Genomic DNA, 14596 nt, shown 5'->3' on the forward strand with positions numbered 1-14596 from the left:
CACGTGGTGGCGAGGAGAGGGTGACAGTTCGGAGCTGCGATGTGTGGAGGGGAGGATGGGGCCACACCGCCCGTCTGCCTGGTTGGATGAAATTTCACAGCAGGAGGAACACGTCGCCGCGGGACGCGCTGCATCCTCGCTGCATCCTGGCTCTTCGGGTCCCCTCAGAGGGTCCTGCATTATCCTGCCCAGCATCGGACCCTCGCCGCCCCATCGAGGACAGAGCTGTGGAGTCGGCACATTTCCAAACACCTGCTTCCATCTGCTCGCCATCAGCGGCCTTTTCATCGTTTAAAAATCTGCCCACTGGGTAAATGTGAATGGAAGAACACATTCAGTCCTATTGAAATGATAAATGACACTGACACATTAAAATAGGACACATTTTGCTGAGTGCGTGTTGAAATGATCAAATATCTGATGCTAAACTAAGAATAAATTCAGTCCATGTTCTTATACTGTTTATTTATATCAATATATGCTTTGCCTTTGAAGAACAAAGAAAAGTGAGGAGATCTTTGGTCTCTCTGTCACTCGTGGTGCTGGAGTTGATGTGTGAAAATTCCGATTCTGCTGTATTATTGAATTGTAATTCACATTTTGGGTCTGATTATGAAAACACACAAATTATGTGTTTTTTAATGCCAAAGCTTTATTCTTTTACATGCTGAAATAAATGTGGTTGGAAGCTCTATTTCACATTTATGGAAGGACAGAACTTTACCAGTTTTTCTTTTGGAAATTTCACTTTATACCATTGTTTTTAATCACTGCTGACACTCACTTGATCACTTTGGCCACATTCACCTCATCGGGCTCCCAACAGGCTCACAACCTAATAACAATGGAAACAAATCTTTACAAAAAAAGCGACTAAATAATAAACCCATCGACAAACTCGTGAACTACCTTGTTAATATAGGTTCTGCCACTCATACGTTCTACGTTATTCTCCATTAAGAATTGTTAAGAAACCACTAAATTCTCAAATTTCCTCAGCGGTTCCCTGCACAATGCACATTTCTTTCTACGCCTTTAAACCCTCACATGCTTATTTTATTTACAAAACCCCACCGAGGAGTCGTGCGCTCGTCTATGGCACGGTGATAGATGGAGTCCTGACAGTGATGGTGAAGCGTACTGACAAAAAGAACACTGCTAACGCGCCACTTTCTTCATTATGACCTTTAGCTTCGGGTCGGCTTCGGATGCAGCCGCACTGGGAGGAAGGAAGCATTGCCTTTGAGCACATGCGTCGCTCTTGGAGATCAGTAGCTGCTCCTTAGGAGGAGGTCGATGGTGTGAACCATGTGGTTGACGAGAGGGATGTTTACTCGAGCGTGGCTTCCTTCTGCCAGCCTAAGTCTCTTTCCCTCCCTGCAGGGTTTCCTGGATGAACTACTGCTTTGCAAAGGCTGCAGTTTTCAGCCCTTTTACTGTATGCGGGCCTCTATTAGGATGAATAATACTACGTTAATCTGACAAGCTGCTGCAGACTGTAAGATGACATGATGCCTTCTTGCCTCTAGGATATACGTCTATATACGACACTATATGTGCAGCTGAAGTCTCCTATAGTCCTCTTATGTCTTTGGCTCTGCTTCCACATGTGGGGATACTTGCAGTTTATTGACCAGCTGTTGGAAGTGATCAATCTGGGCTTTAAAACTGGTGATTTGGATCGGGACCCCATCACCAGGTCACTGTCTCCGTTTGCTTGGGCAGGTTAAACAGCCACGTTGGCCAGCCTGGGATCCGAGTCCTGCTCGTAACGGTAATGGTAGACCTCCATGTGGTCTCTGCATGCCTCCCTGATGTTATTCAGCCATCGCTTGATGCCCCCCCGGTTGAGGTAGAGCACCATGAGGAAGACCACGCCGATCAGTGCCAACACAATCCCGAGGAACACGTACGAAACCGTTTCCAGGTTCTCGTTCATGCAGTCCACATCGGCCGGCCGGAGCATCTCCAGTGGAAGACCTTTCTTGGTCTCTGGGTCGCTGCACAGGAGCTGCCCCACGTCTGGACACTGGGAGGAGTTCTTCAACCAGTAATAAAACACCTCCAGGTCACAGGTGCACCTGAACGGGTTAAAGGACAGGTAGACCTGGAGGTTTCTCTGCTGGTACAAGTTGGTGACGTTTTCCCACCCGATGCTCTGTATAGAGTTGTTCACCAAGACCAGCGTGTGCAGGTTGTAGATGTCAAATCTCATCAGAAGCACAGATTTTAACCGGTTTCCCGCCAACTCTAGTCTGCGGAGGTTGCGCAAACTTTGGGTGTTGAGCGCAATAGAGAGCTGCGTCACAGCCGCGGGCGAAACGGTGTCATTCAGGTAAAGAGAGCGCAGCTCGGGTAACCCGTGAAACGCCGTGGCTGAGATAGAGCTCAGCTGATTGTGGCTCAGATCCAGTACGCGCAATCCGGGGAGTCCCAGGAATGCGTAGGGTTCAATGACCTGCATTCCATTGTCGGACAGCGACAGGGTTGCCATGTCTAACTTCGTGCCGTTGTCCACGAACGCACCGCGCTGCAAAGTTGAAATGTTTCTCCCCGTGACTGTCAGGGTGGACGTCCACTCCGGTATGTCACCTGGCGCCTCGGTGTCCTCCCCATCCTGGCAGGTAACCGTCCCCGAGTCTCTGGCACAGATGCAGGATGACGGGCAAGCGTCATCCGTCCTGACAGGAGGAAGGAGCGACCACAGCAGCGCCACACAGCACAAACACCGCGGAATCCAGGAGGGGAAAAGACTCTTGGAAAGGCGGAACAGCCTCATCTTCTCCCCCGAGTTGGTCTCAAGACAAATCTGCGCCTATGCGTCTGGCAAAGAAGGTGGCTGACAGCAATCCTCTCAGGCATTTACAGTCGGATCTGCCCGGTTACTTTGAACAAGAAACGCGCACTTTCCACGGTCATGATGCGCGTCTACGTGTCCCGACAAAAAGAGTTATTTTACCGGCAGACTGCGAGGGAAGCTGCAAAAGCTGGAGCGAGCTGAGCTCCCTTGGTGGTATTTTTGACAACTGTCACAGAGAGAGAGAGGGGGGGAGCGAGGGAGGGGGTGAAGAGGGAGAGAGAGGGGAGGCGAGTATACTCCACCCCTCCACCCCATCCCATTCATCTGATTCATAGGAAAACTTTTGATTACAAGAGTCCACCACACTGGTGTAAGTGCTTAAACCACCATTAACTGTATTAATGGTGACCGGGAAGTAGGCACGAGCTCGTTCATCATCATGACCGTGCAGTCACATGACCTCCCGGACCATTTATCCTCCCGTGTCCACAAGCACACTTTCCATCAGGACCACAAATTACTGACCCGCAGTTTGTTGCAAATCAGCTACATGTAAGTGCGTAAAAGAATGAGTTTGTGTGTGTGTGTGTGTGTGTGGGGGGGGGGGGGGTTAAATGTAAGAAGGTCATCTTTTCGCCTGATGAACTGACTCTGATCCAGAGATTTGCATTCTGATGAGGCGGGATGGTTTCTGAGGGGGACCGACGGCTGATGGTTCAGCACCTCGGACAGCGGCACAAGGCTGTTTTCCAGCTGTCGTAACCCCTGGATGCAGCCTTCTGATGATGGAGATGAAAGGAAAGAAGAAGAGATGATGGAGCGTCTGTGTTTTCAAAAGATGAGTCACGAAAAAAAGGTCCTCTCAGTGGAGCATGAATAGAGGTGGAGTTGTGAGGCCTTGACTGGAAATCCCGATTAAGACGCACGTGGTGCCATGGACACTAGCATAAAAATAACTGTAAGGATGACAAAGCAGCAGATTAACAGAGAACAGATCAGAGTTTATTTAATTGGTGGAGACAAAGAGCAACAGAGCAACGGCGTCTGTTTCATGTCTCACATCAGTAATCTGGTGGTGGCTCATCTTCTTTTTCTTGGGCTCATATTGACGTCTGAGGAATCAAACGGCGCCATGTCAGGAGCCGCCCGCATGCCGCAGCCTCTTCCTGTTTGAGCAGCTGAGTACAACTAAGACCAGAACAAACAGATTAGGAGATGCTTTAAAGCCCCAGAGCCGTGGCCTCCATCAGACCCCAACCTCCCACCGGCAAAGTCAAACATGGGAGTACAAACACAAACAGGACCTGCTGAAATCGATTCTGTGTCACACGTAAACTGCCACCGGTTTCTCCGAATCATTTTTTTGGAGGGGGAGGAAAGTCGATACAACATCCGTTCATGTCTAAAAAGTTAAGCGTTAGCTCCTGAAGGACAGGTGAGGCTTCCTCTGAGGAGGCCGGTCGTATTTTCTAACCACCAAATGTCAAATGATTCATTTTGGGGGACTATTGGAGCTGTAGATGACATTTACGCTTATGGTGTTTGTTAGAATTTATAGGGGACGCGGTAGCGGAGCTGATTGTACTGTCACGCCCAAATACACTAAATCCAGAACGGGCGAAGACAAACGGCTTTGGCGCCGATTGTAAACAGATACCGAGAGATGGAGGGAAAGAGAAACCATCCAGGAAGAGACAGACAATGGTCCCTCTGCTGCCGCTCCTGATAAGCACCAGAGGCCATATTATTAAAGCATATGGGATAGTATTTCTTTCTCTGAACACACAGGAAGATCTCCCCTCCTCCTGTCCTCGTCCCTCCCTCCTCTCAGGACCCGTCTGCCCGGCTCCACAGATGTCCTCTCTATCTGCTGGAGCAGAGTGCTGATTTAGGAGTGGCTCCCGTTCACGGGCCGTTGCCGGGACATTGTTATCACGCCCTCTTGGAGGCCTTCAAATTGACACTGCACCCGGTAATTGATTTTCCCGTGGCTGCCCGTTCCCCTCTCCTGACTTAGCCGCGCGGAAACTTTGGGGAAAGCGTCCAGTCGCCAGCAGCCTTGGCACACTTCCTCCTGCCCTACAGCATATTTTTAATAGTGCAGTCGCAGATGCTAAAATTGCAATTAGCTTAACTGGTATTTACAGAAATGATGATTAATACCCTTGTAAACAGAAATTTCGTCCTCCGTGCTCGCATGCATCATTTATTAACCTTGCTTTAACGTCCGGCCTGACTGGTCTTTCCATCCTCCCTCCAGCTGTTGCATGAATGTCAGATGCTGGATGCACTCGCCGATATGACCCAAGGACACGATTGCACACGCACGGTCCACCACGATGCTACCAGCAGAGAATAACTAGGATCAAAGAGGAAAAATTGGAGGCTGTTTTACATTTTTATAGAATGCCTGACTTAGTGGTGTCCTTCCATCCTCCAAGGACTCGCAGAAACCTCCTCATCTAGTCCCCAAAATAATGGATTGTTCTTTTTCTCCTCCTTTCTAAAACAACGTCTTCTGTATATTTTCTGAGTTTCTGTTTAGCTATGATGGATTACCAATTGGACTCTGTGGGAAGAATTCTCATCTCAGGGAATAACTTTGGTGAAAGAAGAAGTTTGTTTCCCGTCTCAAGGAAGGTTGGGGGCTCACAGTGGGGCTCCATCTAAACTCTCCTGCCATCTATCGCTGCCACGCTGATGTTTGTGTGCATTTGTCTGTTCAGAACCGTCAACAGTGTGTTGCCGGAGGACGCGCACGCCTGCCCGACGCCGTAAATCTGAGCAGCAAACTCTTCGGAGTCACGCGCAGGCAGAGATAAGCGTTCATTTATCTCCGCCCTTTGGACAATCTACAGCGGAAAAGAGCCAAGAGGTCCACACTCCCCCCTCCACCCCCAATCCCTCCACCTCGCTGGCAGCCCAATCATTCATTTGTGGGGCCTCTCAATCTGCCTGCGCGTCTATCTGCAGACCTGCTCCTTAAACAGTACTCCACCGCTGGATGAATAAAAGATAAAGCCGTGAGTGAGGAGAAGAGGGGACGGAGGCGAGGCGGGAGCGAAGACGGCCTCCGCTGCGAGCCTCGTGGTGATGATGAGGGTGTAAATGGATCTTGAGGAGCTGGTGTCACTTGTCTGTGGGGCCATTAATTAGTCATTTAGATTTGTAATGGAGTGAGCCGGAGCCAGACGGACACGGGCGGCCCAACAAAGCCAAGTCACTCAGTCAGAGGAGTTAGCTGTGGGTGATGATCACTGTGTGTGGCCCCAGTGGAAGGCTTGATCATGGAGACAAAAAATAAGGCATTTTAAAAAAGACGACATTGTTTCCTCGTCTTGGTATTGACAACTGAATCTGTTCTTCTCGTCTACGTGATATTCTGCATTTAATAAAAAGTTAATGTAGTGTTTCAAGGTTCGAGATGAAGGATGTCAACCTTTACAGTCCCAGTGAGGCGTAAATTCCTCTCTTCTTTACATTAGCAGAGGGGATGCAGCGTGACTGAGTAAAAAGGCCTGTGGTGGCCCTGGGAAGAGCACACAGATCCTCTGTGTTGCTTTTCTCAGACCATTTAACCACAAGAGACCCCACCAGGAGGCCTGGACTAATTAGGGTCTCTTAAAGGTGGTTGGACAGGAAGCTGCAATGCTGCCTTTTTAGCCAAACGAGTTGTGTTCAGCTGCAATTTAATGATCGACCCCAAGATAAAGTATTTGTTACTAAAATGGACAAATTAATCTATTCAGGAGTGATCTGAGACATGTTAACAGATATCTGTGACCTTTTGCCCACTTTTTAACCCCTGTGAGCCCCGCGACCACACACAGTTTATGTTACATGAGTCATGTGGATTAGATTATGAACTCGGAGTTTCTGATGAGCAATCAGTAAATGATATGGATACTTGGCTTGCATTGTCTGGCTTTGGATTGAGTTACAAAAACACTTGATATCTGATGTTCAGGTGGCCACCGCGCGTCCTCCTGGCTGTCATTGACTGACACTGAGGCCCCCGTGGCGGTTAAGACACTCATGCCGAAGGGCGAAGTGTATCAGTGACACCTTGGAAAGTGAACCAAGTGCATTAGTCCTGCCGGTGGGGGGCTAGAGGGTTCCTGCAGTTGGGCGATTGAGTTTCATATTAACTGCAGGGTTATTATTCCCCTTAATCAAATAATTTTCTCAGTACTGCTTTATGTGTTTGCTCTTTTTCGAATTAAATCTAATTTTCAGAATGAGATTCAGGAGTCCAGAGAGGTCATCAGATAATCAGGCGAGGTCGTGCTGCAACCGGTTAGCTAATCACTAAACACCGGCTCAGAGATGGATAGCATTCAAGGACAAAGTAAAGGTAAAGTCATAAACTTTCTAAAACTCCTCAGAATAATCCACAGTGCTGTCAGGATGTCCCGAAGTGGCAAAATAAGAGGTGATATTTATGATTGGCGACGCCGGGAACTCATGGCGCTTGCACCCTCCATCCATCAGCTCAAGTGTTCATCATTTCCACCCAGTCAGGGTGAACTTTCCAGAGCAAACTGCTGCTATTCTGCTCTGCAGTCAGCCCAGAGGATGGAGGAGCCTGGCGCTCTTGTCTCTCATTTCCTCAATAATTTATGTTTTTCTAAGCTGGCGCGAGTTGTGGGATGATAACGTGACAACTGGGAGGAACCGCTTCCGTAGAGTGGTCGAAGATGTTAACCAGTTTTAGCAGAATGATCCTTCAAGTGTGTTTAAGTACATGTTTGGGAAGTATGGACTAAATTATTCCTATTTATTTATTGATGCTATCTTTATTTACCCGGCATGGATGAGCATTTCCTACGTTAGCATGGCTGCTCGTTAGGGTGAGCAGATGATTTCACATCAGACTGTAGTGCCTGATGTGTTTAAATGTGTTTAGATTCCCAGCGATATCACATCCTGACAGGCCTCTGCACTCCGACTGGAAATCCTTTCCAAAAACTCTGGAGAGGTAAAAAAAAAATGTCGGGAGGTGGGGGGGGACTATAAATGAGCTCATTACACAGATGAGGGAAACATCTTCATCATCCATCCAAAAATTTTGCCACTGTGCTGAAAATACTCCAGCCATTAAGGAGGACATTTGCAGGAAAAAAACGGAAAAGTTGGCATGGATAGATGAACAAGTGGGAGATTTTCTTGCATTTATCATGGCGGAGCTTATTACAAAGAGGTCTTTTCTTTTTTTTGGAGGAGACGAGGAACCTATTCTTAGCTTTTAGCCCCATGGCTCAGGAAGAGAGTCCGAAGGTTGGGGGGGGGGGGGGAATCCAATGCTGACTAACATTTCTTACTGAGAAGCAGGCAGTGATATGACAGATATTAAAAAAGAGAAAGTGAAGATTTTGTGTCATCAGCATTCACTGAAAATATCAGATCAGAAAATTAGCCCCACCCCCACCCACCTCGCCAAGGGCATGTTCCTCCAAAACATTCTTTATTTGCTTTTCCGGGCCAGAAGTGTGTCCCCTGGGTAATCATTCCTCAGAGAAGGATAAATAAAGTCAGCAATATTCAGCTTCCTTATTGACAGCAGTTCCTCAAAGGTTATAACGATGGAGATATTATTTAAAATGATACAAAAATAGCTCCAAATCAATCAACACAAGGTGGCCAGAGTCTGCAGCCATGATGTGACCTGAGCAAAAAGTCATCAGGGGATCAACAAGATACAATAAGTCTGGAGAAAAGGCTGGAAATGGAAGTTTCTGCTATAATGTAGAGTCACATTAGAGTGGCCGTTCCAGCGAGGTGAGCAGTATCAGGAGAGCCATTGCTCATGGGCTGCAGGCACTGACCCCTGCCCTGACCATCAGCATGCACATTTCTCTCCCACCTCTGCCAAATTTAGCTACCCCCTTCCTGCAGCCTAAATTAAGAAGGCATTGAAACTAATTGGCAGCCATTTTAATCAACCCAGTGGAAGTTTCACACTCTTTTAACCATAATTTGGATGTTGAATCTTCAGCCTGAGAGTTCAATGAACTTGCTGTCAGAGACGTTCTGAGATTTTCTCTGTGCCTGTATTTATTTTCATCCTTTTCCACAACAGTCTAATAGCCGTGCCTGTGTAACAGAGCGATGGGCTTTATTTTTACATGAGCTCTGCCCACATTTCCATCGTCTGCATCGAGTATCATCTGTCCTTTGACGTGGCGAGAGGAGGTGAAAAACGGAGCAGCGGGGCGGCTGACTGAAGAAACGGATCCACTTAAAGGCAGAACTTGAGGGGCCCAACTTTTTCTTTCATTAACAGAGGGAGTGGGCTGGTGTGACGACCAAAAGAATGACAGGAAAAAGCAGTAGGAATGGTTTAATTGGCTCCCATTGATCCTAATTTCCTGTTTTATTTTTTAAATCAACATTGAGCTTCAATTGTGTGGGGAATTCCATCCATCCATCCATCCATCCATCCCTCCATCCATCCATCCATCCATCCATTACCTGAAGGTTGTGTGGCTTTTCCCAACAGTCCCAGGCAGGAATACACACCTCAAAAAGCTAATGTTCCTGAAGGAGATGCGCACCACCGCGCTGCTCATGACAAATGCTGTTATTTAGATGCAATGATGCTGATGGTTTGTGTTCAGAGGCAGACTCAAATTCCAAAAAGAAAGTGGCCCCCTCCTAGAGTGAGGCAGGGACTTCTGTTCTATAATATTTAGGGTCAGTCTTTAGTTTTGCTCCATCAGTGTGTAGAAATGGTTAAAACAACCAATCCCAGAAGACACAGTGAGTCAGAACACAACAGTGCATTAGTGTCCTCACAGGAGCTGCAGTGTGTTTGCGGTCGCACTCCTTTTGATTGCATTACAGTTCGTAAAGCAAATTATCTGGGAGGATCAACCACTGGAAATGCTTTTGAATGGCATCAGAGCAAAAGAAGCTGAGATCCGACACCACGCAGCAAGCTCAGTCCTGCACACTGCCTCTATTTATCATAATCAGGTTTTGTTACACTCTAAAAAGCTGAATTTGAAAAAAGAGCGAACATTTAGCCAGTGAAGTGAGCAGAAAGTGTGCTGGGATGCAAATGGAGGCTGATTTTAAATATTTTAATGTTGTTTCTTGAGCCCTCAGTATGGATGGTTGTGTTGGTCACTTTAGAAATGTTCTATCATCAGATAAAATGAGTATAACTTGCTGCCATCACCTCAGAGCAATTTCAAGATGTCTTTGATCCCTTTGATATGCTTTGATTTTCAAAAACTTCACGCTGTCAAAGAAGCCAGCAGAGGCTTTTGAATTCACCGTTTCATGACTCCTCTGTGGGTCTCACCACCAGCTGCCTGCTTTCCTTTTTAGCTTGACCTTGACTTGAAGTGCGCTTCTGTTGTGTTGGCCTTCCTCCAGATCCTGACGTCTAAGCGGCAGCTGGCAGATGCCTCAGAAGATCCAGCTGCGATCGAGATTTGATTGTTTTTCGCTCAGCAGGAGCGTTCCCCGAATCCAATGAAGCCCTATGCTTCCACACCCAACGCGCAGCTTTCGAAGCCCCTGTTTTCTGTTTATAGGACGCAGCAGAAACGATGCTCCCAGGGGGGTTTGAAATGGTTTATAAGTTCAGGGAAATAGTCGTGAAAGTGGTGCTTTAAGATGCTCGCAAAGCTGTTGTACAGTAAATGGAGGGTAGAGAGGTCTTAAAGGACGTGCAGTGGGGTTCAAGAGTCAGAGCCGTTTCTTGCTTTCCAGGCACTGAGGCATGAAATTGAATTTGTCAAGTGGATAACTAGTGCCCCCTAAAGGTCAGAAGACTAACTTTGCCTACTGTACCTGTAGTTGCACTTTGTTTATATTGATCAGCTGTTTGTAGGGCGAGCCCCTCAATAAGAATCAGCTCTAATTAATAAACACACTTCCTCTTTATTTATGCAGTCTGAGAGTACACAGTTGATAAGTCGCTTCATGTCGCGAGACCTCCAGTGGAGCATGAAATTGAAATTATTGATGGATACATTCTGACACCAAGAGGTCAGGCAGCCACAGTCAGCTGTGGAAACACGGCAGCAGAGGTGCGCGTGGCCACAAGAAATCCGACAAAAACACGTCCAGGTTATATACACACGCCTTCAACAGCTGTTTCATTAAAAAAAGAGGCAGGAAAAACTAGATCTCGGGATTGACTTGAAGATTTTGGCTCAGGCTACCCTCGTAGACAATCCTCCATAGCTTGTAGCTCCTGTAGCTCCTGACACTGAGGACCTAAGTGAAGGCAGAGGAGGCGCCTGACCTTGGAGATGACGGAGAGGGCCGGTCCTCTGGCTCCACTAGGAGAGGAGAGAAGAGCTGTTATTTATTTAAACGATGACAGTTTAAGTCACTTCAGGAGACCCTAATTAGTGCATTCATCATTTCAAACAGCATTTTTCTGCACTCTGTATGGCTGTCATACCCGTTAAAGTGTAGCTGAGCTAATTTGAAGAGTTGATGACCCAGTTCAATGCTGTCCTCTCCATACTGGGATGCGGTGGCTAGAGCGCTTCGCTCCAGGTGAGAGGATGCATTTTTCCAGTCGCCTGCATGAACATTAGAGGGAAAAGTTTAAGCAGGGCTGCAGATCATGGTGATTGTTCTAAACCTCTCTTTTAAGTAGAAGTTAAAGTCAGCTTTGTAAACAAACATGCATGATTTGGATGACCAGACCTTCTCTATGTATTAGCCGCGTGCTCACCCATCGTAGCGTACGCTCTGGCCGTAGCATCTGCCAGCTCGCCCTGCAGCGGGTGCGTCTCTGCGAGGATCGCTCCTGACTGACACTGTGTCCGTCTCAGCAGCCTGAGAGCCTCATCTGAGGGAGGACAGAGAGGGAGATTTAACGCGGCCCATCAACAGGGCGGTCTCATGGGGACACATCCATGCTTATGTGATCACAGTCACCAGGCCTCTCGCTCTCCATGAGGTTCACGGCCTTCTCCAGGTCATCTTTAATCCCCTGCAGCCGGCGACTCACTTCTGAAGACGACACGCTGTGACCGCAAGCCGCCCGCACACACATGTACCTGATCCCAGCATCCTCACGGCTTTTCTGGAAAATCACACGAAAACTCGTTAATGAAAGGCCCACAGAAAAGGAATATGCAATTCATTTAATGACAACGATCACCTACTTCAAATTGGCCTTTGCATTTTCCACACTGAAGACCCGAAGGCTGGTCTTGGCCCAGCGGCTCCGTCGGCAGACTGCAGGCTCGGCACTGACAGAGGAAGTAGTACTGCTCCTGCAGGAGCCGCTGGCGGTCTGAGGTGCTCATCCTCCTGCTGTGGGGACCTGAGGGCCACAGTGACAGAACAACACTGCAGTTTATTCTGGTTTATGTTTGAATCATCTTTTCACCTAAAACATCCCTCAAACCCATCTATGGATTGAACTTTTGTTTTTTTTACCATAACAATGCAGGATCTCTTGCCCAGCAGTGATAACTTTGGCGGCTCTGACAGTTACTGTGACGCCACGGGAGGATCTTTCTGCAGATACACCCTCTGGGGATGGCTCTGAAGCAAGAGGAGCGCCACTGGTGCCGGTGCTGAACAACAGGCTGGTGTTCGGACAGCAGGAATGATTGAGAAGACTAAGAGTTGGGAATATCGCAGTGGCGACGCGGATCTCCTGGTTGGCCTGTACTGGAGATTTCTCACTTCCTGTAAAATTCATAAAATATATACATTTATTTAATTCCAATGCCCAAGCCCAGCTACAAATAAATTATATCTTTCTAGTCCAATGCAAAGAATTACTAATGCCTCCTTTATTTTATTAACAGACAGAAAGGTAGTAGTCACCTGACTCTTGCAGCGTGACGACTGCCTGAGCATTACACCTCAGCTGCAGGAGGTGTCTGAGAGCTGCACTTCCAAGAATCCACGACTCCTGGTCCCCATCTGATACCCCTTTCTTCTCCTCTGGTAATTGGCTGTTTAACTGACCTCCTAAGTGTTCGCTGGGGTCCCGGGATGCAAGTGAAGGCACAGCTATGCTGAGCTTTAGGTACAACATTGCAACCGTGAAGGCACACAGGAAACGCAGCCTTGGGCTGTGCAGATTCAGGTGGTGCAACAGGTGGAACACACTCAGGTAAGAACCACCGTCGTGTGAAGTTTGAAAGGAGGGATTGCTAGATTTTGAGTTTGCATGCACCCTCCCTCTTTGGATGTCTTTCTTCCCTGCTTTGAGTGCTACCCTTAAAGCAAGCTGTGACAACACACCCATAACCATCAGCTCAGCTCCCAGAGGACATTCCCAGCGGTGATGCTCTTCCCAGGCTTCTTGCTGGCATGAAGCTGAGCAATAACGGCTGTAACTACACCCATCACAAGGCAAGGGACAGAGTGTTTCAGCCAAGCATCTGTGACAGAGCTTGTGCTCCATTCCAAACAGAACGTCCCCATCGTTGCTGTGCTTTATTTCTTTCCCTTGCACCTCCTTCCTCCCTGGTATGAGCACACAACTATAAGGCCTGTCACGGAGAATTACATCTCCAGCTGCAACTTTTTCTGTAGCCACTAGGTGTCGTCCTTTCTCAGGATTGAAGCCAACAGCAGCTTGAGAACAAATGCCAAAAGTTCCGAATGTGACATTTCCGTCACTAACAGGTTTTGAACCTTTCTTTAAAGCAGGATTAATGTCCACCTTTTTTGCATTTTCACCTAAGGTTAGATGTTTGATGCACTGTGTGCGACGCTGTTCTAATTTGTGTAAAAGATGAGAGGGATAACCGTGGTTGAGAGCCTTGTCCATGTCACCAATGGATTCCTGAGGAGATTTTGAAAGCCATTTTACCTTTTAACTTGTACCAACATTTTAGGTTCAATATGTTAAATCGTGACCGCAGATACAACAGTAATCCCAGGTGTGTTAGTCCAGATAGATGAAGGAGAAAATAACACTGATTTTTGTTGTAGCAGTATTAGTAAATATTAAATTAGTTTAATTCCTTTAGTGAATGAGGATTTGAGGGAAATTTAACAGATTGCATCTCATCTATAATGACAGTGATGCCATTTTACCTGGTACTGCTGCAGGTAGAAGAGTGCAGCCGAGCGGTTGGCATAACACAGAGAGAGCTGCTCAGAACCTGGAGGGGCAGAACACACACCCTGCAATGGCAAAACAGTAGGAAGATGCAGCTGAGGAGTACCTTCCGGTTTGGAACGGCAGTTACAATAATCTGAAATACATGTATCTGTTTTTCGATGGAGACATTACATCCGATATAATGTCACCTGTGAGTAGTGCAGAACTGCTGCGGTATAGTCTCGACTCTTGAAGCTGCAGTTCCCTCTTTCTCTGCATTTTGCTGCTTGATCAGCATCCTTCTGTACAGAGTGATCTGCAGAGAGTGACTGCAAAACATCCAGATCATCTGGGCTATAAAACACACGCAAAGAACATTAAAACACACCACCTGCATGGTCAGCGTAAACTTTCCTTTAGCCACTCACGTTATTAGTGCTCGGGCATAATTGAAAACATCATCTATTTCCTCAAAGGAAATGAACTGCTCCCTTTGTTCAGTCTCCAGTCCAATCCATTTCTGTGCAACATGTTCTTGCCACCGCAGGCACGGAAGATCCATCTGGAGAAACAAAATCGCATCGAATCTGTTTTGAGGTTGTTTTTAGCGTGGAGCCGCGCTTCACGCAAATTTCTCAGCGCACTAAAAGTTTTCGTACATCACAATATTATTTCCGACAATAGCGTTATAACCTTCACAATACAGTATAAAAAATCTTAATGAAAATTTAATTAAGATGGTTTCGCCTCATCCATTG

At 47.1% G+C, this 14596-nt stretch overlaps 2 protein-coding genes across 3 annotated transcripts; both read right to left on the reverse strand.

Annotated features, from left to right (window-relative positions):
- Nucleotides 1–462: 462 nt before the first annotated feature.
- Nucleotides 463–3007, reverse strand: waif2 (Wnt-activated inhibitory factor 2). The gene has a single exon (XM_057054479.1). It carries the CDS (start codon nucleotides 2777–2779, stop codon nucleotides 1727–1729), a length of 1053 nt encoding a protein of 350 aa, XP_056910459.1. The 5' UTR covers nucleotides 2780–3007; the 3' UTR covers nucleotides 463–1726.
- A 7663-nt stretch (nucleotides 3008–10670) lies between these two features.
- smyd4 (SET and MYND domain containing 4) lies at nucleotides 10671–14491 on the reverse strand. Of its 2 annotated transcripts, XM_057054435.1 has the most exons (10): nucleotides 14267–14491; nucleotides 14048–14192; nucleotides 13832–13921; nucleotides 12608–13577; nucleotides 12212–12466; nucleotides 11935–12095; nucleotides 11705–11852; nucleotides 11499–11615; nucleotides 11220–11343; nucleotides 10671–11094 (listed from the first exon to the last, which is right to left on the reverse strand). In XM_057054435.1, the coding sequence occupies exons 1-10, from the start codon at nucleotides 14398–14400 to the stop codon at nucleotides 10971–10973; spliced, it is 2268 nt and encodes a 755-aa protein (XP_056910415.1). In that variant the 5' UTR covers nucleotides 14401–14491; the 3' UTR covers nucleotides 10671–10970. The 2 variants fall into 2 exon arrangements, 1 of the variants encoding a protein (XP_056910415.1); XR_008953648.1 differs by lacking the exon at nucleotides 10671–11094 and having other exon boundaries at nucleotides 11778–11852.
- Nucleotides 14492–14596: the final 105 nt, after the last annotated feature.

This window comes from Takifugu flavidus, chromosome 14, assembly GCF_003711565.1.
Source record: "Takifugu flavidus isolate HTHZ2018 chromosome 14, ASM371156v2, whole genome shotgun sequence".
NCBI lineage: Eukaryota > Metazoa > Chordata > Actinopteri > Tetraodontiformes > Tetraodontidae > Takifugu > Takifugu flavidus.

Coding starts and splice junctions, on each gene's coding strand:
- waif2 (XM_057054479.1), bottom strand. CDS start 2,779: ATGAGGCTGTTCCGCCTTTCCAAGAGTCTTTTCCCCTCCTGGATTCCG.
- smyd4 (XM_057054435.1), bottom strand. CDS start 14,400: ATGGATCTTCCGTGCCTGCGGTGGCAAGAACATGTTGCACAGAAATGG. Junction 14,193..14,266: donor TATGCCCGAGCACTAATAAC/GTGAGTGGCTAA, acceptor TGTGTTTTATAG/CCCAGATGATCTGGATGTTT. Junction 11,095..11,219: donor GCTCAGCTACACTTTAACGG/GTATGACAGCCA, acceptor CTCCTCTCCTAG/TGGAGCCAGAGGACCGGCCC.